The 27509-nt window shown below is 38.0% G+C and overlaps 2 protein-coding genes across 4 annotated transcripts in view; one reads left to right on the top strand and one right to left on the bottom strand.

Moving 5' to 3' along the window:
• Nucleotides 1-15581, bottom strand: part of LOC124270496 (PHD finger protein 21A-like) — a 51814-nt gene extending 36233 nt beyond the window's left edge. For both annotated transcript variants that reach the window (XM_046705508.1, XM_046705510.1), the window contains exons 1-3: nucleotides 15191-15581; nucleotides 14827-14859; nucleotides 14573-14638 (exon numbers count right to left, since the gene is read on the bottom strand). In XM_046705508.1, the coding sequence (XP_046561464.1) occupies nucleotides 14573-14638; nucleotides 14827-14859; nucleotides 15191-15253 (162 nt within the window). In that variant the 5' untranslated portion in view covers nucleotides 15254-15581. The remainder of the gene's footprint in view (nucleotides 1-14572; nucleotides 14639-14826; nucleotides 14860-15190) is intronic.
• Nucleotides 15582-15825: 244 nt separating this feature from the next.
• The window catches only part of LOC124270495 (nuclear pore complex protein Nup50-like), a 31978-nt gene continuing 20294 nt past the window's right edge, over nucleotides 15826-27509 (top strand). For both annotated transcript variants that reach the window (XM_046705507.1, XM_046705506.1), the window contains exon 1: nucleotides 15826-15969. The gene's annotated coding sequence lies outside the window, so the exon portion shown is untranslated. The remainder of the gene's footprint in view (nucleotides 15970-27509) is intronic.

Below are 27509 nucleotides of genomic sequence, written 5' to 3'. Positions count from 1 at the left end.
TACACTAAACCTTGTACCATGTTTCTTCATGTCATCATTTCTCTTTGCAAGATCCGGGTTAGAATTGATCCAAAGTAACCAAAGCTTTTCGCAAGAGGTGACTAACGGGATCGGGTGGTCAGACTCGCTGACTTGGTTGACACATGTCAACGCATCCCAATTGTGTAGATCGATGCTCCTGCTGTTGATCACTGGTCCAGATTATTTACAGACCACCGCCATACAGCTGGAATATTGCTGAGTGCGGTGTAAAACTAAACTCACTCACTCTTCGCATAATATTAATTCTGATGGAAAATCAAAATCATGTTCAGCAAGTTTTATGCTGATCCCAGTGACCAAAATCACTGGAAATTACAAGTCCAAATACTTCACCACTAAAATAAATGTAACAAGTGTTTGCCACTGATATGGCAATGTCCCCACCGCTAAAGAATGGAATATCTATATTTACTACTTTTAATTTTTTGGTCACATACAAGATGCCTGAAATGACTGGTGTCTGCATAATCACCAAATGTAGGCTGTCAACATAATTGAAAACATTAGGTGCAATGTTTTATGAGATTTCGCGTTTAATTAAGTTTGAAAAGCAGTCAAAGTGTCATGGTGACCTTGAAGATAAGGTCAAGGTCACCCAAATAAAGGTGTCTGCGTAATCCCCCAATGTAGGCTGTCACCAAATTTGACTGACTGACTGAGTTTGGTTTTACGCCGCTTTTAGCAATATTCCAGCAACATCACGGCGGGGAACACCAGAAATGGGCTTCACAAATTGTACCCATGTGGGGATTCGAACCCGGGTCTTCGGCGTGACACCAAATTTGAAGACATTGGGTTGAACAGTAGCAATATTCCAGCAACATCACGGCGGGGAACACCAGAAATGGGCTTCACAAATTGTACCCATGTGGGGATTCGAACCCGGGTCTTCGGCGTGACACCAAATTTGAAGACATTGGGTTGAACAGTTCATGAGATATCACGTTAACAAAAGTTTGAAAAGTGGTCAAAGTGTCGCCGTGACCTTGAAAATACACATATTTGGTCACCCAAATATAGGTGTCTGCATAATCCCCCAATGTAGGCTCTCACCAAATTTGAAGACATTGGGTTGAACAGTTCATGAGATATCGCGTTAACAAGAATCGGGACGTACGAACAGACGCTGCTGAATAGATAGTTACTGAGTATAATATAGTCCCATCCTGAAGTAAACTCATCTGACTATGAGGAGGTGCACAGCACTAAAACACTAATTCCATAGTATGCTACCAATCACAGCAACAAAATATATTTGGACGAGGACGTTTTCTTGATTGCAAACTGCTTGATTGTATGCTGAGAAAGCAGCTAAAAGAACTTTCCACTTTACAGCTGCTGCTTGATGGAAGATGTCAAACTAAAGTTTAAAGAACAAGTGAAGAATGGATTATCCAAATCCTATTTAAACAAACTAATGGAAATTGAACATTATGCTAACAATTTGCCTGCAGCAATGCAGACAACAACAAAAACTGGAAAAACCCTGATAGGCTGGATAAAAATTCTTACAAATATTTTATATTTAAATAAGCTTCTATTAAGTCTGGAGACCAGTTCCTCAACATGAGCTAACATTTACTACTGTAATTTTCTCAACACCCATGAATGTTTAGATTTGAAATATCACCAGTTTACACAAAACAACTTGTCTCTAGCTTGGAACACCAAGATTTTTAAAAAGAACACATCACTCAAAAAATAAAATTCAAATTCAAAATGGGAATGTTTCCTATACCTGAAACCTCAACAAACATGAACGTCCAAAAAACAAAATCAGGCATCCCTGGTTCAATCTTGGAGCTGTTTATGCATCACAAACAGTAATACTGGGTTAATTAAAATTACACAGAGTAAAGGTAGGCATACCACCCCCTTTACAAGTATGGGAGCTCTTTGCAATATGACCATGATGATCTAACTGCCAACTTGAAGTTGGTGGACAGCTCAAATGATTCAGCATTTCCAGTGACATGCTTGGTGGATATTGAGGATCAACATCTGGACCACCTGTGAGTCAAGAATAACCAATGGATTTGGAGAGTTCAGGGACACAACCTTTCTCTCTGTATTCTCGAACATTAGCCTATTTGATCAACTGTGTCTTCTAACAAAACTATCTGTACAGAATGAGTCAAAACAGTGAATGATCTCATGGTACATCAGCTTTATGGAAGGTGATGTAAGTCATACCAATCCTGAGACAAATAAGAACGCATCAACCTGCTCTAACAGTCATTCTGCGTGCCTTTCACTAGTTATAGTCTGAACATTTGTATGTTGGTTAGAAGAAGCTATCACACCATGGAACCGACATTTACTATACTTCCCCTATGATAAAGGGTAGGACAGATACCTAATTTTCAACATAATCTCCTTCAAATTACCTGAGGTCTATGAAGCTAAAAAATTGTACATCACATATCTATAATCTAAATCGTGTCAGGAAAACTAGATTTCTGATTAAAAAGAAAACTGAAGTTGCTGTGATGTGTCACACTTCAGCATTTACTGATGTATTGATGTGTCACAACTTTCACCTGATGATACAATCCATGATACGCCTACTCATGTTAGAATTTTAGTTCTGGATCAATTTTAAATCGTAATAATGTTTTATAAAAATCCTGATCTGATATCTTTTGAAACTGGTATTTCCTTAACAACTATAAAAATATGCCAAAATTGAGTAGTCAAGTTTACATACAACTGGATGATAGAAACAATTTATCTTCTTACCCAGTCCACATGAAACCTCTTCTTACCCAGCCCACATGAAACCTCTTCTTACCCAGCCCATATGAAACCTCTTCTTACCCAGCCCACATGAAACCTCTTCTTACCCAGCCCACATGAAACCTCTTCTTACCCAGTCCACATGAAACCTCTTCTTACCCAGTCCAGGTGAAACCTCTTCTTACCCAGCCCACTTGAAACCTCTTCTTACCCAGCCCACATGAAACCTCTTTTTACCCAGCCCACATGAAACATGGAAATCTTCACATGAGAACAGGGCACACTAAATATAACATGATATCATACTGAGACTAAAATACCTTGAAATGTATCAATATATGATGTATGACACTTGTGACATTCTACAATGCTAACAGCAGCCTTGTTTAATGTCATTTCAGCCAATCATTTAACAATGAATTCATGGCATTTGCTTCCATACAGACAATAATAAGAACTACTTTTTACAAACAACTTTCATCGTCATGTATCATTTACTCCTCTATGGCTGTCCTGTTGCCCACAAATCAAATCAATGCCTTTTAACATATATTCTCTACAAGCAAGAGAAGTACAAGTAAGTATAAAGTTACGCATATAATTCTAAACTACTTTTAAGAATGGCTGCCATAACAACCACTTTGAAATGTAATAACAGTAAACTACGGTTACAACAAAATAATAAGGGACCAATAATTTCAGTTACTTTCGTTTGTTATATGCATTTCAACTGAAATACACAGAAAGTGTCGGTGTCGCAAAAGAAAGTTATATCTGTTGTGTTCCCTATTAACAAACTTTCTGTTCAAGTTACAACTATGAGAGTTGATAATATGTAGTTGAACAACTACCATATATGATGATAGAATGGAAAACAAGACCATACAAAACTGACAAGACACTTTACGGTGTCCTAAAATAATAGGAATATGAGTCTTAAAAAAAGACAATCTGAACTTCAGATTTATGACAGGCCCCTGACTTCCATGCTCAGTTGTAAACTCCGAAGGAATGTAGTTTCTTCTCTGGAGTGTTCAGGAATTCAAATAAGTTCTCAACTCAATGTCAGACTGCACTTCCATGTAATGAACCCAGGTCTGCATTGACTGAACCAGCCAGGTAGCTTGGCCACACTGCCTAATGAAAAAACTGTCCATCACACCAACAGACCTTTCCTCACTGTATGGTAAACGTTCCCTGAAAGTAGCTTATGCTCAAGAATTGACCATGTCTGGTCATTCTCTGTCACAAGAGCTATGGGTACACCATGGGTAAACCAGTCGTTTCAGACTTCATAATTTGACGTTTACAGAGCTGCATTCTTTGCAGGACCAGGTGACTACAGGTTTGAATCGCAGGTTATGACTGATTCTTGCAGCCCAAACATCAACCTGTGTATACTTTGGACTGTCTCCTTAGACCAACACTGGCATGATCCAAACCATTCCACACATGGCCAAGCCTTAGTAGACATGATCAGTACTCAACTTGGTTTCATTTTCATGAAAAATAATTTCAGCAGAATCATCCCAGCTAGATTTGCTTCACAGATTTTGATATCAACAGCAAATGTAAGTAAGATTAATATCTGGTCTGAAATGAAAAGATTTTACAGAAAAAACAGCTAAATTATATTCATAAAATGTTACAGAAGGAGCCAAGAGACTTTCTACATTTTCATAAACTGTCGTAATCTATTCTTGACTTTCATGGGTGTATTTGCTTCTCTATATAAAGGCAGCATCAGAGAACATGCACACGAGGTATAGAAGGTCAAAGAAAATCCAAATCATTTACTTTGTGCAAACCATACTCAAACTAACTACTTTTAAGATGAATTAATGATGCTTAAACAGCACATAAATACTTTAATGACTTCAAAACTTAAACCTGCAAAATCTTCCAAGCCACAAAGTTGTGGTTAAAATGGTTACAAATGTGAACAAAATTTCTGTTTGTCTACATAAACAAATTTTAGAAACATCATTTGTGGCAACTGAAGTTTATTGCTTAACATCTGTAGACTAAAGTGATTGACATAGTTTCTCCATGGCCAGTTTTTCAGATTTGCAATGAAACTTGTGTAACCACGCACATCGTTGGTGTCATTGAACATTTCAATAGCCCCATGCAGCACTGCTAAGATTTGCTTACACTGAGTAACTTGACTGTGTGCAATGAATCAAGTTTACCAACTTATGGCGTATTCCATCTTGACATCATGGCAGAGTACCCTCTTATCTTTGCAGAGCGAAAAATAACACAAAAGTTGTGAGTGAAAATATGATTACAGTAACTAACAATAGTGAGGGCTGGAATGACTCCAAGCAGACAAACAACAATAACAACATACAGAACATGGAACTCAAAATGTGTTGCTGTGAAAATAAAATTATACCAAGAATAGCTGATGAAGTATGTGCAGCTAATATGCCATTATAAGCCTAATGCTTTGACTTCCATATCATAATCGGAACTTGATTAAAATGCTTTCAAATGTTTCCGGCAAACCAACAATATTGTCTGGACTTATTGATTTTACCAGTTTCCACTTGGAAAATTTTTGGCCATATGGTATAAAATCAAGGCCTGTTTCCAACAGCAAGCATGGATAAGCTGAATATGCATTTCTGTTAATTACAATATGTAATGTATGACCTTTATCTAATGAGCAGGTCTGACAAATTTTAAGCTAAGGCACACCCAGGAAATGCTAAAACTCTCTGAAAGGTCATCATTAGAATGAAATACAAGATACCTACAATCTCCCAACATCAATGATGCTTAATGTCTTTCAACATTCAGAAAACCTCAATATGATTATTTCTCAGCATGACCGTAACTAAGGTCCAACTTCCTTTGATAAAAACGTTTTTGAAATTGTTTCCATCTGATTTACAAAGACGAAAATTGAGACAGAACAAACTGTTGGTAAATGCACCCTCAGTCATACATGAAGTGAACCTACATGCTCTAAAATACTAACATCAAAAAGTGGACGCAAGGAAAAAGCCTAGTGAATTATTTGACCTTCTTTACTAAATTTCATATCAGTAGTACAGAAGATTACAGTTACTGTAACATTTAGAAATGAAAAATTGTAAACTGTCTGTATTGTTTCAAAATAAACACTGCCAAAAGAGGTGAATGGGAGGGATAAGTGCCCTGAAGGCAGTCACTGCTGTGATAGTTCCAAGGTGGGTTACCTACAGGCCACCCTGATACACCTAGAATGTCAGACTGCTACATTCACTCACTGAAACTTTCATATTTTACCCCAAACATAAAAAGTTGAACTTTGGACTGACCTTAAACAAATAGAATATAGAAACAGTCATGGTACTTCCTGGACTTTGAACTTTTGAAAATGGGGTTGTTTTTTCAGTTCAAATCTATTACTAGATCTTCAGAATGTTCAAATAATATTTTATTTCTTTGAAACGAGAAAAGGAGCGAATATTTGTACTTTAGCCACACTATATAATGCTACAATTATTTCTGAACCCATTAACATTGGCAGTTTAAATATTCACTGTAATAATGTTCATGTAGATGTTATGTAGCCAGCAGAAGAAAAACTTCAAAATACATTCTACCCAGATTTTCACACTAATAATCACAGAGATGTAGCTAGTAAGCAGTTCCAAAGGGTGCAGTTGAAAAAAATCTGTTTTCGAGAAATTATCTAAGTTTTGCAAAAACGCTGTCTGTTAAAAGTTTTTTTCTGCATGACATGGTGCACACACAGCACTATTTTGTCACTATGCTACAAATAAGGCAGCGCCCACAGTGTCTGACATTTTCTGGTATCTATCGTGATGGAAGCGGACATTCGAAATATTCGATTCTAGCGACCACGTAAAATGAAATTCATGAAGGGATATGGTTAGATTCACAGAATATGTGAGAGAATTGTAAGTGTAACAAGACTAAAGTATGCTGAGGTTTTCATATCTGAAAAGCTTATTCACAGAATGTGTGAGAGAATCGCAACAAGACCAGAGTATGCTGAGGATTTTATATCAGAGAAGCTTATCAGAAAAGCATATCGAGGTTCAGTATCAGATTGTATCAAGTTCACACTCTGCATTGTACATAATACTGACTGAACATTAAGTTAGGCTACTTGAGAAAAGCTACTGTAAGTCCGAGTAATTGAGTGAAGAAATTCTAGTGATTAGTTTCTTGTTTTATGGTTTCTGATTTCAGAAACAAAGGGGGGAAAACATTGATTTTGAATTAATCGATGACAACACTACCATATTTTTGTGTGTATAGTGTGAATTTTTTCCTCCCAAAAGTACATCTGTGTAGAGTGTCTATTGAATTTCAATTTTGTTTTCACAAAGACATTATCGTGAGGATGTAACACCAGAAATACCATGTCCATGTTCATAGCACATCTGGACTTTTGTTTTGCTTTCTGACTTATTAAATTTCACCAAGATTTCAGTGAATTGGTTAAGAGTGGCGCATCACAACTCACCGTCAATACAGCAGATGATTATAACACTCGTGATGCCTTTGAATGAACCTTCGTTGTCCGGCAATAAATTGATATATCATTTTCACCATACTTTCACATAAAAAGTCATGTTTGTTGTTTTTCACTTGTCAACCTAATGTCTGAACAATCAAAATAGTAAGAAAAGACTCTTCAAACTACTTTGTGCATGATGTGGGGCTAGCCTAGTGGTGAAAGTGTCTGCTCGTCACGCCAAAGACCTAGGTTCAATTCCCCACATAAGTACAATGTGTTAAACCCTATTTCTGGTGTCACCACAATGAAATTGCTGGAAGATTGCTAAAAACAGCATAAAACCATACTCACTCACTATTCCATGCATGAAGTAGATCTCACAACATAACAAAGTGTAACCCTTAGAGTTATTTTCATAAAAAAGAAGTTCCCAGAATATATTTGAGTACACAATGCCATTTAGAAAGTGGTCAAATGTAACATTTGTTATATTTTGGATTACACTTTCTCAGTAAAGTGCAGAGCCATTATTGTGGAAGTCACGTTGGCTAAGCGGGTTAGGCGGCTGACTTTGTGTGCTGGCGATTAGGTGCCTGACTCTGAGGGTGTGGGTTCGAATCCAGAATGGGACTCAACCCTACAAAAGTACTAGAATCTGTACGTTACAGAATATATTTACCTGGTAAAATAATGGGGAAAAATTTACATACAGCCGATAGCTGTTTCCAGTTCATTTTATGAGACAATTACACATGATAATCTTAATCTCTGAAAACAAAACAAAGCCCTGCATATTACAATCAAGACAGGAAACCATCATGTCTTGAGATGTTATGGCAAACTGCGCATTGTAATTGACTAAGTTTGTCATCTCCTGTACGTTCGCCTTGGTGACAAGATCTTGGCCTTAGTGAAAATTAGCTTATGTATGGAGAAACTATTTCTCTTTGAAGACAAGATTTAGGTTTTCACTGCACATTAGCCTATGTAGGGAATAACATTTCCTGCCCTAGAAGGGATGTGTGCACAATATGCAAGAAAATATTAACTTGGTCCCACAGATCAAACATAGGGAGAGTATTCGCACATACAAAGGTTCCTTGCCTTATACTGACTGACTGAGTTTGGTTTTACGCCCCTTTTAGCAATATTCCAGCAATATCATGGCGGGGGACACCAGAAATGGGCTTCACGCATTGTACCCATGTGGGGATTCGAACCCTGGTCTTCGGCGTGACGAGCCAACGCTTTAACCACTAGACTACCCCACCGCCCCTCCTTGCCTTATAGAAATCAAACAATACGAAATGTTTCACACTAATATCAATCAAATGGGCAAAGAATTCAACTCACATCACCCTAAAATAATGCAATAGAGAACCATCCACTGGTATGACACAGCCGGGGATCGAACCCTCCGACACCACGGAGGCGGTCATAACAATGAGTTATGTACAAGTAACAAAACAAAAAGATATCAGCTTGTTTATAAGGAATTGGACCAATATGTGTAAAGTTCCAATGTTGAACATCGTAAACGGATCATTTCACAAAGTAATGTAATTGTCCTGTGGTTCTATGGCAACCATTTACACACTACAGTTGTTGCATTAATCTTCAGCAGTAAATTGGTCATATTTAAACAACGATGATTATATTTCAGCATGTTCAGCATTAGAATGGTATTCAAATTTGTTCAGCAAAATTAATGAATAATTCATTATCAAAATACTCACAATTTGGCAAAATACTTCACACATCACTGGACATTTAGCAGAATTTTTTACCTCTCAAAACTATAGAAAATTTATGTTAAGCTCAAATGCATGTACATCTGTTTAATCTTTCTGGCCAAACTTGATAACTTTAAAATTTGTTAAATTATTATTGTGTTTTACAAAAGAGTGACAGTCTTAATATAAAATTTGGGCAATATTCTCTCCTTAATAACTTCAAAGTGGAAGAAATGGACAACATGGAGCATTGTTGCCATTAATGGAAGATCTTCTGATGTTCTATGAAGATAGATTAGCAAAATCTATTAATTGTTCTCAAAAATAGAACAAGTGGAGATCAGTAGTGTATGCCATCAAGTTCACTCCATAATTGTAATGGTGACTTGAATACAAGACACACTGTCTTATATGCTCATCGACTTGATGGAGAGACATTCAAATAGGAAATGTTTCAGTGCTGTAGAAATCATTGATGAATCTGATAAATGCAGTACACTTGAGAACACACTGCTGGACATTTGTTCTGAGATAAATTACACAATAGCTCTAAATGTTAAATCTGGCATTGTGTGGGCTAAAGACTTTCGTGCAGTGGAGGCAGAGTACCACTGCCTTTGTTCGAGGTTTTCAGGTTAGGAGGTACAGACGGTGAGGCAATATCAGGAATTTGAACTCGGAATATACACATGGCTTAATCAATGTATGCCAATGGCTAACTACTACACAAATCGTGAGGCAGATTAGTACCTGTGTGTTAAAAGACAAGTGAGGATGCAGAACTACATGTATACAGTTTGAAATACCTAACATGTAGACTGCAGAATCATTCTGGTGCTAGTCTAACTGTCACAGAAATTGAAAAGAAGAAATATGTTTAAATCCTTTGAGAACTTTCGCCATGTTGCCTTAAATTGACCTGATCAATCTCATTGTAATATGAAGAGCTCGAATACCCTCTTGATACCAAAGCTGTAAACATTGTTGAACAAAGTTTACAGAAGTTACCCAGTTGTTAGTTATTATCATTATTGATGATGATGACGACGACGATGTTGATGGGTAGTTTGGGCTGGTTATTAATATAGATCAGTAACCATTAACTAATTATCAATCGTTGATAAATATCAGATTTGTAACAAACAAAACTGAAAAAAACACTGAACGACAAAAAACTTTTCATGCAACAAATTTATGTTTGAATTCCTTTGTGGACACTTAAGAGTCAGCCCTTTATTCATGAATACTTAATGCCTTATATAAAAAATTTAAATGACAAACGTGTCATAAATTACTTAAGATGAAACTTTCAAATGATTTTTTATTTAAAAAAGCAATACATCGTGAACAATCTCTCTTATAGCCTAATAACAGTGCTGTAAGGGGCCTTGGTAAAATAACACAAGCTACACTACTATGCGGCTTGGATATATTCCATTTTGCGTATCTCACTTATACAAACAACAAACTAGTTCCAAACAAAAACACTCTCATAAATATATTCGTAACTAGTTAATTCTAGTGACCACGAACAATGAACTAAATTCATGAAGGGATAGAGTTCGATTCACCGAATATGTGAGTGGAATATATCGATATACATCGATAAATGTGTTATTAGTTTGTACTTTACTGCTAATTTTATGTTTATAAAAAAAACCATCCTACTTACCTACCCTAAATTTTAAAGAGGTGAACTCGGAACCACAACATTTTTTTTATTTGGCCTTGTTTGATCTAGATGCGATCTAGACTACTAGCTGTCAGACTTCCATTTGTTTAAGCTGCGAGGGCTAAGTGGGCTCGATTGTTGACGATTAGGTGCCTAACATTGAGAGTACGGGTTCTAATCCTGATTGTGACTGAACCCCCAAAAGCAGTACAACCGGTACTTTATCGAGGAAGTATAACCCCAAATATATGTTAACATTGCCCATTGCCTGTGCACACTCTTCGGTTAGGCATTAAACACAGCTTTTCAGATTGGAACAGTTTGAATGCAGTGCCATCTTGTAGATATTGCAAACAGCCTTATATACAGGATGCTAACTGTATGCACTTGTGTTGTTACTATCTCACCATTGGTAAACAGATCACACATAGTTTCTGCACATTAGAGCTGGTGACAACAAGGTAAAGAGAAAACATGTTTACTAGTGGTGTTCCGATGATAGAAAATCGATCAAAAGAAGGATTAATAATGATTATCTATTGTAAAAAAAACATATTTTCCATTAATTGGAATTTTGTTGTTTTAGTTTAACACTCTTGAATGAAGTAAACTAAAGTACTGTCGGAAATAGAAAAAAACTGTTTTTAGGCTGTTACTCTGTATCCCTAAAATTTACACAACTGCAAATAGCATATGTCAAAATAACCCACTTCGGCCTAACTTGGCATTCAGTGGGATGCATAACAGGATATCCAGAAAAGCATGTTTACTCGTAAAAACTTAGAAAAAATACCTGTAGCTGCTGAAAACAATAGATCAGACTATAGATGGCAATTAGGTCGCTCAGCCAGGTATGATGACCGACCGCCGACTCACCTGGCATGAAATGCATGTGCTGCCTACAGGCACAAGGGGTCATCTCAAAGAAAGTTTGAGCTTTTTCATGTGTGTTGACTATGCCTCATTTATTGATTAACATCTTATGTGTCTTACTTTCATAAAGTTTATGTTGAGATATGTAAAAGAGTTCGATACCTGATAACCATAGAAACGCATCGTATTAAATGTCTCAAAATATATAGGTGGCATGACCACCCGATCGCGAAGATCGTCAGGACTGGATATTATTTGTAAATTGTTATGACATGCCGTGTACTTTCCCAGTTTCAGCATGAAAGTTATTATTTTTTACGCCAGCTATCGTTTATAATTAAGCTACGTCTTATTTCAAGTTGGGCATTTAAAAAGTGTCCTTTGTGATACAATATCGTTGCACACTAATTTACACAAAGCAATGGTCTGTTCCAAATAAATCGTCTTGGACTTAGAAAAAAACAGCATTGCTCATTTCTGCACTAATCTCTCCTCAGTAAAGTCCTTTTTCTACGTTTCCTATGTCCCTATCACTGAGACTGTAGTTAGGCCGAACTTAGTTTAACAGATAATTCACACTTGCACGTATCAACTACATAAATTGTAGAGATAAATGAGAAAATACAGTCATTTTCTATTTCCGACAGTACTTTAACGATTAAATTTGACGAATATTCACGAACAAACATGCGCTCAACAGCGTAAAGCTATGCGCATTGTAAAATTTTTAACTACTTTTATTATTTAATTACAATTCCAGTTCATTGCATGACAGTATTAGTTATAAGAAACATTTATTAGAAAAAAACTGGTGAAAAACCCTTCAAATTGGTGATTTCATTAAAAATGTATATATTTCGATTATAATCGATAATCGTTAACCACAATCCTCCGATAATCGATAGTGGATTTGGTTTCCGATTCCTAACACTAATGTTTACATTTTTCTGTTAAAAATGCAACAAATTAGATACAACGATCAGCAGTATCAGGTCACTCATTGATGAAACTTTGTGTGTAAGACCCTGGTCCGATTCTCGACATAGGCATACACTGCTCTAAATCAATTTCTGGTGTCCCCCAGTATAATATTGCTGGAATATTCATGAATATGAAGTGGCAAAAAAACTATACCAGCTCACTACACATACAAATGAGGACTGAAGAGTTATGCCCCTTTATGTTGGGGGGGAAGAGGTTTTCTTTTGATTTGAAAATTCCTTGCATGTATACATCAATAAATGTTAGAAACTGCAGAAAGTCAATCAAATATACCGCAGAGTTTTGTTTGTGTATTTTCTCATGAATATCAATGCCATCAATCATAAACTTGTTTTTCAATATCATTTCATTGAAGCAAATATCATGTAAACAGTCCTTTCCAGTATGGTGCAAGCGAAATTTCTCAATATATTTGCATTCACAAAGTGTATATAGAAACACTCTAGGAGGTGAGCTTAAATGGACTGGTTTTGAAGAAGCTGAAATTTGCCCTACCATACAAATTTCTAATAGAAGAAGTATATTGTGTTTCAGGTGAACACTCTTGTGCAAGAGGTTTTGTCAGTGAGCCACGAATGACAGGATTTTTGTACATCATTTCAGTATAATCATGAACATCATAAAATGTAGTTAGTCGTTTTCAACTATATGTTGTTTTATTATTGTATCACATTTTATGAAAACACACATGAACATTCAGAAAACACTCCAGAAAAAGTGCATTATCTGCAATGTTACCTGAAAATAAAGGATCAGGAAACGTAAGTACTGCACTCAAAAAGGGTTTTCCCCTCTTTATCATTTTAACTGGCGTCAATAAATTACTGTCATTCTTATACTACAGAACACATTAAATAGAATTTAAAAGGATTCTCCATTATTTTGCCCAATATGGTTTTCAAATGTTTTAAGTAAAGCACTGTGTTTTTCATACTACACTGATGTCCATTTCCTATGTCTAGTGGTTTAGTTTACAAACTTTTGAGCATGTATTTCACTATCACTCATAAGCAAAGGTTGTGTGCCACATACTTTGAGACCTTAGCATTCACATTCTAAACCTGTGTTCACAGTATAGCTAAGTCATGGGTTGTCATGATTTATATTCAGTATTTTGGGGTAGTGTGGGAGTATCATGTAGTATCATATAGCTTTTCCAGATATTTAACATGTACTCCAGCCTGGGCCGTTCCTCAAAGCGATCGTAGCACTACGACAGTCGTAACTCCCATACTTTAACATAGACTTATGACTGTCGTAGCGCTACGATTGCTTTGAGGAACGGGGTCCACATCAGCAAAGACAGTACTTAATTCTTTTCAATTCATTCTTCTCCGTCCCAAAAATTGTGCAGCTTGAAAAAAGCCAATCTTTGGCATCAAAATATAAAGGAATAAACTACATTTTATCCAGTCAGTATAGATATTTACTTAAGCACTTTTACTTTCTAAATTTTGTTTCAGTAAAATTTCAGAGACAATGACCAATTGGTGATGCAATATTTTCCGAAAATATTTTAAAATTTCCTAAAGTTGATGTGATCATGAAAATGTCCTGCCATTTGTCTCTTGCAAAATTTCTTACACTTACTTTTGACAAAACAAATCCTGAAATTTACAAATTGAACTTTGCCACAATCTTTCAGAGTGGCAATGTACTGTTGATTTTCGATATCAATCCCATATGTAATAAAGAACATGTGAGTATATATAAAATAAGAAAATAGTTTCCAACTGAATAAATTACAAATACTTTCACATATGGAACCTCCAGAATGCTGTCCAAGAATTTTCCATCTTGGACTGAGCTTCAGGAAAAGGTTAAGAAACGTTTAAACCCAGTTCGCAAGCTGGATAAGAGCAATCCTCAACAAGATGCCACTGAACAAGTTCACCTCTGGTGAAAAGACAAAACTGAAGGATGTAGGCAGAAATCAATAAATTCCTGATGCATTAGCATAGTAGGTCACCAAACTTCCAAGCACAGCTTCAGCTAACAAAGGTGATACGTCCAGAAAAACATCCCCATACTCACTTGTTTCTCACTGAGGGACATAATCTCTGTTTGCAGTTCATGGAGCTTAGTCTTCATTGCTTGATTCTGTAGAAATAAAGAAACATTTGGCTTGTCAGCTATAATAAATCTGACTACAGAGTTGGAGAAAATGGCCGCACGAAAAGTTTCGACAACAAAAATCAATAATTTGTAGCTAGCGAGCAGACAGAGAGAAGGGATTCGGGGTGTTGCTGCTGCTTGCGGTCAAGTGATGAAGACATAAACATCCTTACCTGGGGCTCTGCTTTCATCTTCACTACCAGCATCTGCAATAACAATAAATGTACACTATAATCTTGCACCGATTCCATCTTTCCTGAGTCTTCATGAAGTTTGGAAAGGTCGCATAATTTCACTACACAGAAGATGTGCTGCTTTATTATTGGACGACCTGTCGCACCAAAACAACATCATTTCACTGTCAAACTCACTTAAAATAGACCTCGTAGGTTAAGCAACGTACAAAAAACTAGTAAGAATTCATAACAAATCCCTACAGCTATCATAATACTAATCATATCACTTTTGTGATGAAAGTTGTCAGTGGTAGACGAGATAATCAATCATCAGGATAGTCGGAGAAGTTTGTCACGGTACCTGATGGTTCTTTATCGCCAGTTTAAGTTTACTCTGGATCGAATCGAGATCAGTCCTATCCATTGTGATGATCAGACAGCTTCCGGAACCGTTCCAAGGAATCTGTCTTGCTTATCCGCTAGAAACTCAGGTAATCCCAGGCTACATCAACAAGATCACAAATACTGTTACTCAGAAAGTACAAAAACACAACTGGACCGGACAACTTTCTTACGCGTATTTTCCATATCCTCTGTCAAGTTGTTCCACCACACTGTACTTGTAATTAGGGTCTACTGAATTGTCTAAACAACCGTTTCAAGTTGATAGAGAAACAAAGCAGGGCCGATGACCAATTCAATTGTTTACAAAGTACAAGGTAAACGGTACTATATTTTCTCCCTCCTTCCGACAAAGGAGTGCTACGGTCAAACTCTCGCGAGCTGGGTGCCCAGATGCACTACTTTCCTACCTCACGGACTATTTGTCATCAGTATAAATAATCACTTATAATATTTTCTAAAGGATTAAACATTTCATATACCTTTTATCTCTGCTCCACATAACCACCTCTAACACACAGGAGCTGAAATTCATTATTAAAGTTGTAATTCGATAGTAAACAAATTTCCACTCATTTGTGAGTTCAGCGGACGAATACATAGCAGGTGAGACGAAATAAAATGGCGGCAACCATGTGTTGCTTATGATTTGGCTGTCAACACATCATTAACTTAAAAGTTAAAAAGAATACCAAATTAACATTCGAGCCTGGTCAACTGACACCTTTTTTACAACTGGTAAGTGACTTTGGACAATTTAAAAGTTATTGACACCGAAATTAGTCGCCCCAAACTTGCAACAAATCCTCGGCAATGTTGCACATTGGTCACCTGTTTTCGACAGGTGCCCTTTAAATAGATCTTTTAGTATATTACGGTGTTTTGTCAAAATGTACGTTTTACAACGATGAAATACCCTCCAAATACCCAAGTAACGCTTGCATCTCAGACGTTCACATTGTCGGTTTCATCGCTGATTACCATTTGACAGAGTTGATCCATTTACATCAGGAAATGATATGCCATGAAATTTTGGGTAAAATGAACTAGATGTTTGTCACTGTTCAGTTTTACACTGAACATGACATTTTACTCAAGACATGAAAGTCAAGCTTAATCGCTGTGTGACATACACGCTTTTGGAGTTTGGACCTTGTTGTTATTGGCTGCTTTTATGAATCAATGCAGTTTTATGATCCAATAACCCAAGTTACAATCCTATGATCAAATAAAAGTGTACATTAACCATACTGTATACCTCTAGTTTGACCTCACGGTGCAGTTCAGAAAAGGTTGCTAGTACCTCCTTTGTGAAACAGGTGACTAAATTGTATATTGGGGTCAAGTTCTGTTACATTTTGTTATGATTCACTTATGGATGGAACAAATTGCCTGTCATGTTCAGGACAAGTATAGGTTTGTGTGGCCCAGGCCCACATATTTGCAGGTCCGTGTGATGAAGACAGATTATCACTCCAGCATACAATAACGCTGACTCATTCAGTTAGTGACACTGTTGTGGTCTTATGAGCACAGGATGTACCATAGTTGTACACTATAGCACAGAATAGATGTCTTTAGGAAAATTAGTACCTCTACAATATGATGTGGGTACGATTCCCCACATGGGTGCAATGTGTAAACCCACTTCTGGTGTCCCCCGCCGTGAGATTGCTGGAATAGTGCTAAAAGTGGTATAAAACTAAACTCACTCACAGTCTAAGATAAAGCAGTCGGTTATCCAGTTAAACATACTGTAACACTAACAAAATGGAGGTTTATTTTTTTACCACATGGGTTAATAGCTTTATGCCAGGAATTCATTAAACACTTTTTGTAAGAATGATACTCTGATAGACACGTTTATGTAACTTGTGAGAAGAAAGTGAATTCTGTAAGCAAACAAGAATATTGGCTCTAAAGTTCTAATGGTTGGTCATAACAAAGTGGGTCGGTGGGGTAGCGTGGTGGTTAAAGCGTTCACTCGTCACGCCAAAGTCCCAGGTTCTAATCCCCACATGGGCACAAATGTGTGAAGCCCATTTCTGGTGTCCCCAGCCGTGATATTGCTGGAACATTGCTAAAAACGGCGTAAAACCATACTCACTCACTCACTCATGACCAAGTATCTCCTACTCGTGGTGGATATTGTAATGCTCCACGCATCCCATAACTACGGTAGTTGGCTACACATAAATACTGTAAATAATAAATGCAGCTTTTAAAACTATGAATGCTTGTGCACTAAGGTACACTGCATATCCAATATTGTTATATTACACGGGTAAACAGAGGTAATCTTTAGACCATGTGAGTATGATACCCATACTTTTGAAACTATGTGGGTATTTCCAGTTTCAAGTGAGTATCTACACTTTTGATACCCACCATATTTTTACTGTCCGGGTATTCATTTCAAATAACAAGTTTTAAGAGGTGCGACATTTTTTTATTAAATACTAGAGATGAGACAAAAACCTCCAGGTTAAAGATGAATAACTAATAATGCTAAATTATAGCTAATACAGCTTTGTCCACTTGTGCTGTATGAAATAATATGTGACTTAGTCTACATCCGTTTTGTTGTGAAAAAGATACCAAGATCGCTATTAGGTGATATAACAGCCATGTTGTCACTCTAACAGTTATTCTCGCAAAAACTTTGTTTGATTACCAGATTAAAATTTACACTGCTTACAGCACTGAGTTCATGAAAGTGTCGACCATAACGGCGAACAAATTTGTACACTCGGCCAAGCTTCGTCCGCCCATGCAGTTGTCAAATTTATGTTTGTCTTTTCTGCCTGGCATACAGTGACACGTAACACTACAACATCACCTCATAGTCTCTTTGATTCAAATTTAACCGTGTATATTTACTTTTCCACGTAGCAAGTGTTCTTGTTCTTGTTATCCCCCTCAACGTGTTTTGCGGAGGGTATTAAAATGGAATCCGTCCGTCCGTCTGTCTGTGCACACTTGTCTTTTCCGGAGCAGAACTCTAAAATTGTCAATATTTCTTCACCAAACTTGGCACATACATGGATCTGGTGGTGTACTGGTGCCTTTTGGTAGTTTTGGAATTCTGAATACAATAGTTTTGGCGTTTTCATGGCAACAAGTTCGACTTTCACTGAAATTAGTGGTAGTACTCTGTTCCGGAGCAGAACTCTAAAACCGTTCAATATTTCTTAACCAAACTTGGCACATAGATAGATCTGGTGGTGTACTGGTGCCTTTTGGTAGTTTTGGAATTCTGAATAAAATATTTTTTATCCCACGCAACACGTTTTGCGAGGGAGGGTGTGTGTGTGTGTCAAAATAGACCCTGTCCGTCCGTGCACATTTGTCTTTTCCGGAGCAGAACTCTAAAACCGCTCACTATTTCTTCACCAAAGTTTTGCGGGGGGTATTAAAATGGACTCCGTCCGTGCGACCGTGTGTCCGTCCGTCCGTGCACATTTGTCTTTTCCGGAGCAGAACTCTAAAACCGTTCAATATTTCTTCACCACACTTGGCACATAGATAGATCTGGTGATGTACTGGTGCCTTTTGGTAGTTTTGGAATTCTGAATAAAATATTTTTGGCATTTCCATGGCAACAAATTTGACTTAGCCTGAAATTGGTGGTGGTGCTCTTTTCCGGAGCTGAACTCTAAAACCGTTCACTATTTCTTCACCAAACTTGGCACATAGATAGATCTGGTGGTGTACTGGTGCCTTTTGGTAGTTTTGGAATTCTGAATAAAATATTTTTTATCCCACGCAACACGTTTTGCGAGGGAGGGTGTGTGTGTGTGTGTCAAAATAGACCCTGTCCGTCCGTGCACATTTGTCTTTTCCGGAGCAGAACTCTAAAACCGTTCAATATTTCTTCACCACACTTGGCACATAGATTGGTCTGGTGATGTACTGGTGCCTTTTAGTAGTTTTGGAATTCTGAATAAACTATATTTTATCCCACGCAACACGTTTTATGGGGTGTGTGTGTGTGTGTGTGTCAAAATAGACCCCGTCCAACAGTGCACATTTGTCTTTTCCGAGCAGAACTCTAAAACCGCTCACTATTTCTTCACCAAAGTTTTATGGGGTATTAAAATGGACTCCGTCCGTGTGTCTGTCCGTCCGTCCGCACATTTGTCTCTTTTCTGGAGCAGAACTCTAAAACCGTTCAATATTTCTTTTGACTAAACTTGGCACATAGATAGGTCTTGGTGTACTGGTGCCTTTTGGTAGTTTTGGAATATTGAATAAAATATTTTGGCATTTCCATGGCAACAAGTTTGACACCACTGAAATTGTGATAGTGCTGGAGCAGAACTTTAAAACCGTTCACTATTTCTTCACCAAACTTGCACATTTCTGGTGGTGTACTGGTGCCTTTGGTAGTTTTGAATTCTGAATAAAATATTTTTATCCCACGCAACACGTTTTGCGAGGGAGGGTGTGTGTGTGTGTGTCAAAATAGACCCTGTCCGTCCGTGCACATTTGTCTTTTCCGGAGCAGAACTCTAAAACCGTTCAATATTTCTTCACCACACTTGGCACATAGATTGGTCTGGTGATGTACTGGTGCCTTTTAGTAGTTTTGGAATTCTGAATAAACTATATTTTATCCCACGCAACACGTTTTATGGGGTGTGTGTGTGTGTGTGTCAAAATAGACCCCGTCCAACAGTGCACATTTGTCTTTTCCGGAGCAGAACTCTAAAACCGTTCACTATTTCTTCACCAAAGTTTTGCGGGGGGTATTAAAATGGACTCCGTCCGTGCAACCGTGTCTGTCCGTCCGTCCGTGCACATTTGTCTTTTCTGGAGCAGAACTCTAAAACCGTTCACTATTTCTTGACTAAACTTGGCACATAGATAGGTCTGGTGGTGTACTGGTGCCTTTTGGTAGTTTTGGAATATTGAATAAAATATTTTTGGCATTTCCATGGCAACAAGTTTGACATAGACTGAAATTGGTGATAGTGCTCCTTTCTGGAGCAGAACTTTAAAAACCTTTCAATACTCTCCTTCCACTTTTCTTTATACACACCTAAATATTTGACATAATTATAACTCGTAGACATAATCATGAAGAGTATTTTGCCATTGTGTGGGGATATTGATGACTTTGTCTTCTTGTTTCTTCATTGTTTTGGAGGAACTACAGAGAACTGTTGTTTTTAATGTCAGATGTCAGGCATTATCTCACCTGACAGAATGTCAAGTGTTGTTATTGACAGACACACCATACAAATTTGACACAACTGTCATTACCCGAGGTCAGTGCCGTCAATTTCTGCTCCCATGTGCTAATATTCTGATACAGGAACAGAGTAAATGGAAGGTCGACAGCCATATCCCTATGATACCTATTTATATCCTATGTCCAGCTCTGAAGTATATCTTGGTCTTGCATCAGGCCAGTCTTCCAATCCAATGTACCAATACTGAAGTATACCAGTCCCCTAACTTCTAATGTCCATCTTGCATCAGGCCAGTCTTACTCCAATGTACCAATACTGAAGTATACCGCCCCTAACTTCTACGTCATCTTGCATCAGGCCAGTCTTACTCCAATGTACCAATACTGAAGTATACCACCCCTAACTTCTACGTCATCTTGCATCAGGCCAGTCTTACTCCAATGTACCAATACTGAAGTATACTGCCCCTAACTTCTACGTCATCTTGCATCAGGCCAGTCTTACTCCAATGTACCAATACTGAAGTATACCACCCCTATAACTTCTACGTCATCTTGCATCAGGCCAGTCTTACTCCAATGTACCAATACTGAAGTATACTGCCCCTAACTTCTACATCATCTTGCATCAGGCCAGTCTTACTCCAATGTACCAATACTGAAGTATACTATAACTTCTACGTCATCTTGCATCAGGCCAGTCTTACTCCAATGTACCAATACTGAAGTATACTGCCCCTAACTTCTACGCATCATCTTGCATCAGGCCAGTCTTACTCCAATGTACCAATACTGAAGTATACTGCCCCCTAACTTCTACGTCATCTTGCATCAGGCCAGTCTTACTCCAATGTACCAATACTGAAGTATACTGCCCCTAACTTCTACTGCCATCTTGCATCAGGCCAGTCTTACTCCAATGTACCAATACTGTACTACTGCGATCATCTTGCATCAGGCCAGTCTTACTCCAATGTATACTGAAGTATGCACCCCTAACTATACCCTAAACTTCTACGTCATCTTGCATCAGGCCAGTCTTACTCCAATGTACCAATACTGAAGTATACCACCCTAACTTCTACATCATCTTGCATCAGGCCAGTCTTACTCCAATGTACCAATACTGAAGTATACCGCCCCTAACTTCTACGTCATCTTGCATCAGGCCAGTCTTACTCCAATGTACCAATACTGAAGTATACTGCCCCTAACTTCTACGTCATCTTGCATCAGGCCAGTCTTACTCCAATGTACCAATACTGAAGTATACTGCCCCTAACTTCTACGTCATCTTGCATCAGGCCAGTCTTACTCCAATGTACCAATACTGAAGTATACCACCCCTAACTTCTAACCTCTAATGTCCATCTTGCATCAGGCCAGTCTTACTCCAATGTACCAATACTGAAGTATACCACCCCTAACTTCTACGTCATCTTGCATCAGGCCAGTCTTACTCCAATGTACCAATACTGAAGTATACTGCCCCTAACTTCTACGTCATCTTGCATCAGGCCAGTCTTACTCCAATGTACCAATACTGAAGTATACTGCCCCTAACTTCTACGTCATCTTGCATCAGGCCAGTCTTACTCCAATGTACCAATACTGAAGTATACTGCCCCATAACTTCTACTGCCATCTTGCATCAGGCCAGTCTTACTCCAATGTACCAATACTTGCATCAGGCCAGTATAATGTACCAATACTGAAGTATACCACCCTAACTTCTACGCCATCTTGCATCAGGCCAGTCTTACTCCAATGTACCAATACTGAAGTATACTCACCCCTAACTTCTACGCCATCTTGCATCAGGCCAGTCTTACTCCAATGTACCAATACTGAAGTATACTGCCCCTAACTTCTACGTCATCTTGCATCAGGCCAGTCTTACTCCAATGTACCAATACTGAAGTATACTGCCCCTAACTTCTACGTCATCTTGCATCAGGCCAGTCTTACTCCAATGTACCAATACTGAAGTATACTGCCCCTAACTTCTACGTCATCTTGCATCAGGCCAGTCTTACTCCAATGTACCAATACTGAAGTATACCGCCCCTAACTTCTACGTCATCTTGCATCAGGCCAGTCTTACTCCAATGTACCAATACTGAAGTATACTTCTACGATCATCTTGCCCCTAACTTCTACGCCCCTATCTTCTTGCATCAGGCCAGTCTTACTCCAATGTACCAATACTGAAGTATACTGCCCCTAACTTCTACATCATCTTGCATCAGGCCAGTCTTACTCCAATGTACCAATACTGAAGTATACCCCTAACTTCTACTGCCCCCTCTTCATCTTGCATCAGGCCAGTCTTACTCCAATGTACCAATACTGAAGTATACTCTACCCCTAACTTCTACATCATCTTGCATCAGGCCAGTCTTACTCCAATGTACCAATACTGAAGTATACTGCCCTAAACTTCTACGTCATCTTGCATCAGGCCAGTCTTACTCCAATGTACCAATACTGAAGTATACAGGCCCTAACTTCTATACCTTCTAACTTCTCATCATCTTGCATCAGGCCAGTCTTACTCCAATGTACCAATACTGAAGTATACCACCCCTAACTTCTACGTCATCTTGCATCAGGCCAGTCTTACTCCAATGTACCAATACTGAAGTATACTGCCCCTAACTTCTACATCATCTAGCATCAGGCCAGTCTTACTCCAATGTACCAATACTGAAGTATACTGCCCCTAACTTCTACGTCATCTTGCATCAGGCCAGTCTTACTCCAATGTACCAATACTGAAGTATACCGCCCCTAACTTCTACATCATCTTGCATCAGGCCAGTCTTACTCCAGTGTACCAATACTGAAGATGCTGACAGTCAAGTTCAGTCCCAGCCAGCAGGTAGTGGTGACGCCTGCAGTATCTTGAGATGCTGTCTAACATTTGTTGTTCAAGAAGTGTTCAGTGACAATATGAACAGACATGTCAACAGACATGAACTCCAGTGAAGCAGTTAGAATTTCAGTCTGTAATGTCTTGATTTTCCTGTATTTTGTGATGACACAGTCAATGTTATATCAGAATTTGCAGACGTCATGAGAATGTTTTGATAACATATGTCTTTGTCTGTGTCTTTTCGTTGATGCAAAAATCATCTGGTGTATTGACTGATGATGTGTGGAAAGATGATAGTGATTATTTTGAAGTCTGGGATTAGCTGTGCATTTAAACACTTGCTGTGTTAGCTGAATGATTGGCACATATGACTAATGGGGGGATAACTCCGTTGAGAACTTGTTCATGTGGTTACCCTTTAAGAAGAGTATCAAGAGTGTGTGATGTGTACTTATTGCGAGGGGGATCCTTGCCTGTTTCTCTGAAGCGTCTGCTGCTTCAGCTTTAAGTGACCACAACATGTGCCCCCAAGCCTTGACATGGAATGTGTTGACACAACTACTGTTTTCAGAGTATTTTATCCTCTTCCTCTGTGAGGTGTGCTCTTGACTTGTGGGAATATGACAACAGTAGGCTGTGTAATGGAACAAAGGGATAGTATCTTAACATTACATTGTGGGGTAGTTTTATCTATGTTCAGTAACACTGATAGAAAGTCAATCTTACGTTGTGGGACAGTTAGCCGCAGTAAGATCTGCTTGAAGGAATTTATACATTGACTGAAGTAGTCAGAAATAGCAAAAAAAAATTCGCATCGATATGTACAAGTTATGTAGGTAATATGTGTAAGTGTGAAATATCTGATAAACTAAGTTCGGCCTAACTACAGTCTCGGTGGTAGAGAGATAGGAAATGTAGAAAAATGACTTTACTGAGGAGAGATTAGTGCAGAATTGAGAAATGAGGGTTTTTTCTAAGTCCAAAGCGACTTATTTGGAGCACACGATGGCTTTATGCAAATTAGTGTGCGATGATATTATATTACATAGGACAATTTTTAAATGTCCATTTTGAAATTAAACTTACTTAAACGATAGCTGACGTAATAAATAATAACTTTAATACTGAAACTATGAAGGATGTAGCTACCATGGAGTCTCACTATCACTATAAAAAGAAACAGGAGTGGCCGTCTCAAAAGCAAATCCAAGACGGGTGTCGCAGACGGTGGTTGGGGTCGGGATGAGATAAGATAATCATTTAGGGGAATTAAACTGGGAAGCAAATGGCATGTCATAACAATTTACAAATAATATCCAGTCCTGTCGATCTTCGGTGGTCATGCCACCTATACATTTTGAGACATTTAATACAATGGCTGATTTAAGCTTTTCTATGGGTATCATACCCTTTTACGTATCTTAATATAAACTTTATGATCAATTCAACACACATGAAAAAGCATAAAATATCTTTGAGATGACCCCTTGTGCTTGTAGGCAGGGCGTGCATTTCATGCCAGGTGAGTCGACGGTCCGTCATAATACCTGGCTGAGTGACCTAATTGCCATCTATAGTCTGATCTATTGTTTTGAGCAGCTATTCATATTTTTCTAAGTTTTGCCCGATTTTACGAGTAAACATGCTTTTCTGGATATACTATTACGCATCCCACTGAATGCCCAGTTAGGCCGATGTGGGTTATTTCGATATATGCTATTTGTAAATTTGTCAATTTTAGGGATACAGAGTAACACTAACAGCCTAAAAACAGTTTTTTCTATTTCCGACAGTACTTTAGTGCTGGAGTTAGGCAACAGTCTTTCATTGCCTGATGATGCCTGTTAAAAGTAACCACAAGCTGTAGTCATGTATACATACATGGACCCCTCAAGTTAACTGAGTTGAGTTCTCTTTTATGACACACCAGGATTTTATGTACCATTAGCAAATCGAACACAAATACTGGATTATGTCTATCAATTATGTATCTTTTTAATGATGATTCAATTGAGAGGTTAATAGCCGCGGAGGGTAACTCAAAATGTCAGTTGTAACAGTTGGCATATTTCATTCAGTTTTAACTCTGAGAATTCAGCAGAAATTCAGCCAGTATAAGGTAGCTTCAAATTAGATTTGATATTTTCAGGAGACATTGTTGTGTTGTCATTGTGAAGCAAGCTTACCTGAAGTTGTAATGGAAAGATTTCCGCCCCTAACCTCCAGTTTTTTTTTATCATTCCATGCCTCAGAATAGATGGGGTTTTTTTTATATTGTTCAGAGTTTTATGTAGATATTCATTGGTTTCTTTATTGTCGACATTACTTAATTTTTATTTCCACATGTTCGTTTTGAAGATTTAATAAGCTAATTGGAACCAAACATACATAACATGGTTATATATACAGGTAAGATAGGTCCATGTTGAAAAACAGCAATATCTGCCAAATGATAGGTTTATCACCATTCTACATTTGACAAAATGAAACCTGTTTAATAGCTGATTTTGGCTGTATAATGCTTAGACATTGCCTTTTTAAAGTATAAAATTTAATAACATGTAAAACATGCTTGGAAGTATGCCACGTCAACTTCATACACCATGTAGGCACCCCATAGAATCGAGGCAACTTTGTTGAATCACTGAGTGTTTGCTGATAGTTTCCTGTGTGTTTTCAATGTATTGTTCCTCTCCTGGCTCCAGTCTACTAGGTTTTGTAATCTCAGGAGTAGACATTTAACAATAGTTCTACTTTGGTGCTTATGTGGTAATATGTTTGTGTACCTACCCAAGTGACCACCTCCGTGGTGTAGTGGTTAGAGTGTCTGCCCGGAGAGCGGAAGGTCGCGGGTTCGATCCCTGACCGCGTCATACCAAAAGACGTTAAAATATGGTACTTGTTGGTCCCTGCCAGGCTCTCAGCATCAATGGGTACAACAAGGACTGGTCGGCTCGGAGTCAGTATAATGTGTCTGAGTGGGGTATTCATGCTTCACTGCGGCATGGTATCTCAGTGGGCTAGCACTATAAAACCAGCTTAAATCTGGGCTAGTACAAGCAGCCGCACATACACATACACAAGCATGCACATCGTCATATGAGTGAAATATTCTCAAGCACGACGTTAAACCCGATTTCACCTCACCTCACCTACCCAAGTGAAGTCACATGAGGTAGCCTTGTGGTTAAAGTGTCCGCTAGTCAATTTCGAAGACACAGGTTCGATTCCCCTCATAGGTACAATGTGTGAAGTCCATTTCTGGTGTCCCCGCCATGATTTTGCTAGAATATTGCTAAAAGCGGCTTACGGACCAACATGTGATTTGATTTTGTCGTCCACCTTGATATTGCTTGAATATTGCTAAAAGCGGCTTACGGACCAACATGTGATTTGATTTTGTCGTCTACCTTGATATTGCTTGAATATTGCTAAAGCGGCTTACGGACCAACATGTGATTTGATTTTGTCGTCCACCTTGATATTGCTTGAATATTGCTAAAAGCGGCTTACGGACCAACATGTGATTTGATTTTGTCGTCCACCTTGATATTGCTTGAATATTGCTAAAAGCGGCTTACGGACCAACATGTGATTTGATTTTGTCGTCCACCTTGATATTGCTAGAATATTGCTAAAAGCAGCATTGAATCCTAAACAGTAAGAACAGATCTGAAACGACGTGTACATAAGCTAAAAAAGCTACACTGGGTTCTACTACAGATGTATTTGCACACAGTGTTCTTAATAATGTCCATGCCTATTTGTACACAAGTAATTGGATCAGGGTGATTTAGTTTGAGTATTTGAATCAAATACATAACTTATGTAGTAAACTGAAAACAACACTTATGGAGGTCACATTGCTCTTTGTGAGGAAGAAAATTTTAAGTCGTGCTTGAATGTAGAAAAGCACATAGTTTCATGCTCTTACTTGATTTCTGTCGAAGTAATATCTAAAAATATACTGTGACACATAATTTGCTTATTGTAGTAACGGAAGTCTGCATTTTGTAACCAATGATTGTAGTATAATTATGTGGAACGCTATTGACAGTGAGTGGAAATTGATTACTTTTCTATAAATATTATCATCTGCAGTGATAACTCATTTTATGATTAGAGTTTTACATTGTATGGCATCCAAAATGTATTTTTGAATGTAATAATGCTGAAATAATTCTGAACAGATTTGGCAGAGGAAACTAT

This window comes from Haliotis rubra, unplaced genomic scaffold (genome assembly GCF_003918875.1).
Source record: "Haliotis rubra isolate DU_JTF1 unplaced genomic scaffold, ASM391887v1 Scf152, whole genome shotgun sequence".
Lineage (NCBI taxonomy): Eukaryota > Metazoa > Mollusca > Gastropoda > Lepetellida > Haliotidae > Haliotis > Haliotis rubra.
This window is presented reverse-complemented; position numbering and strand designations above follow the sequence as displayed.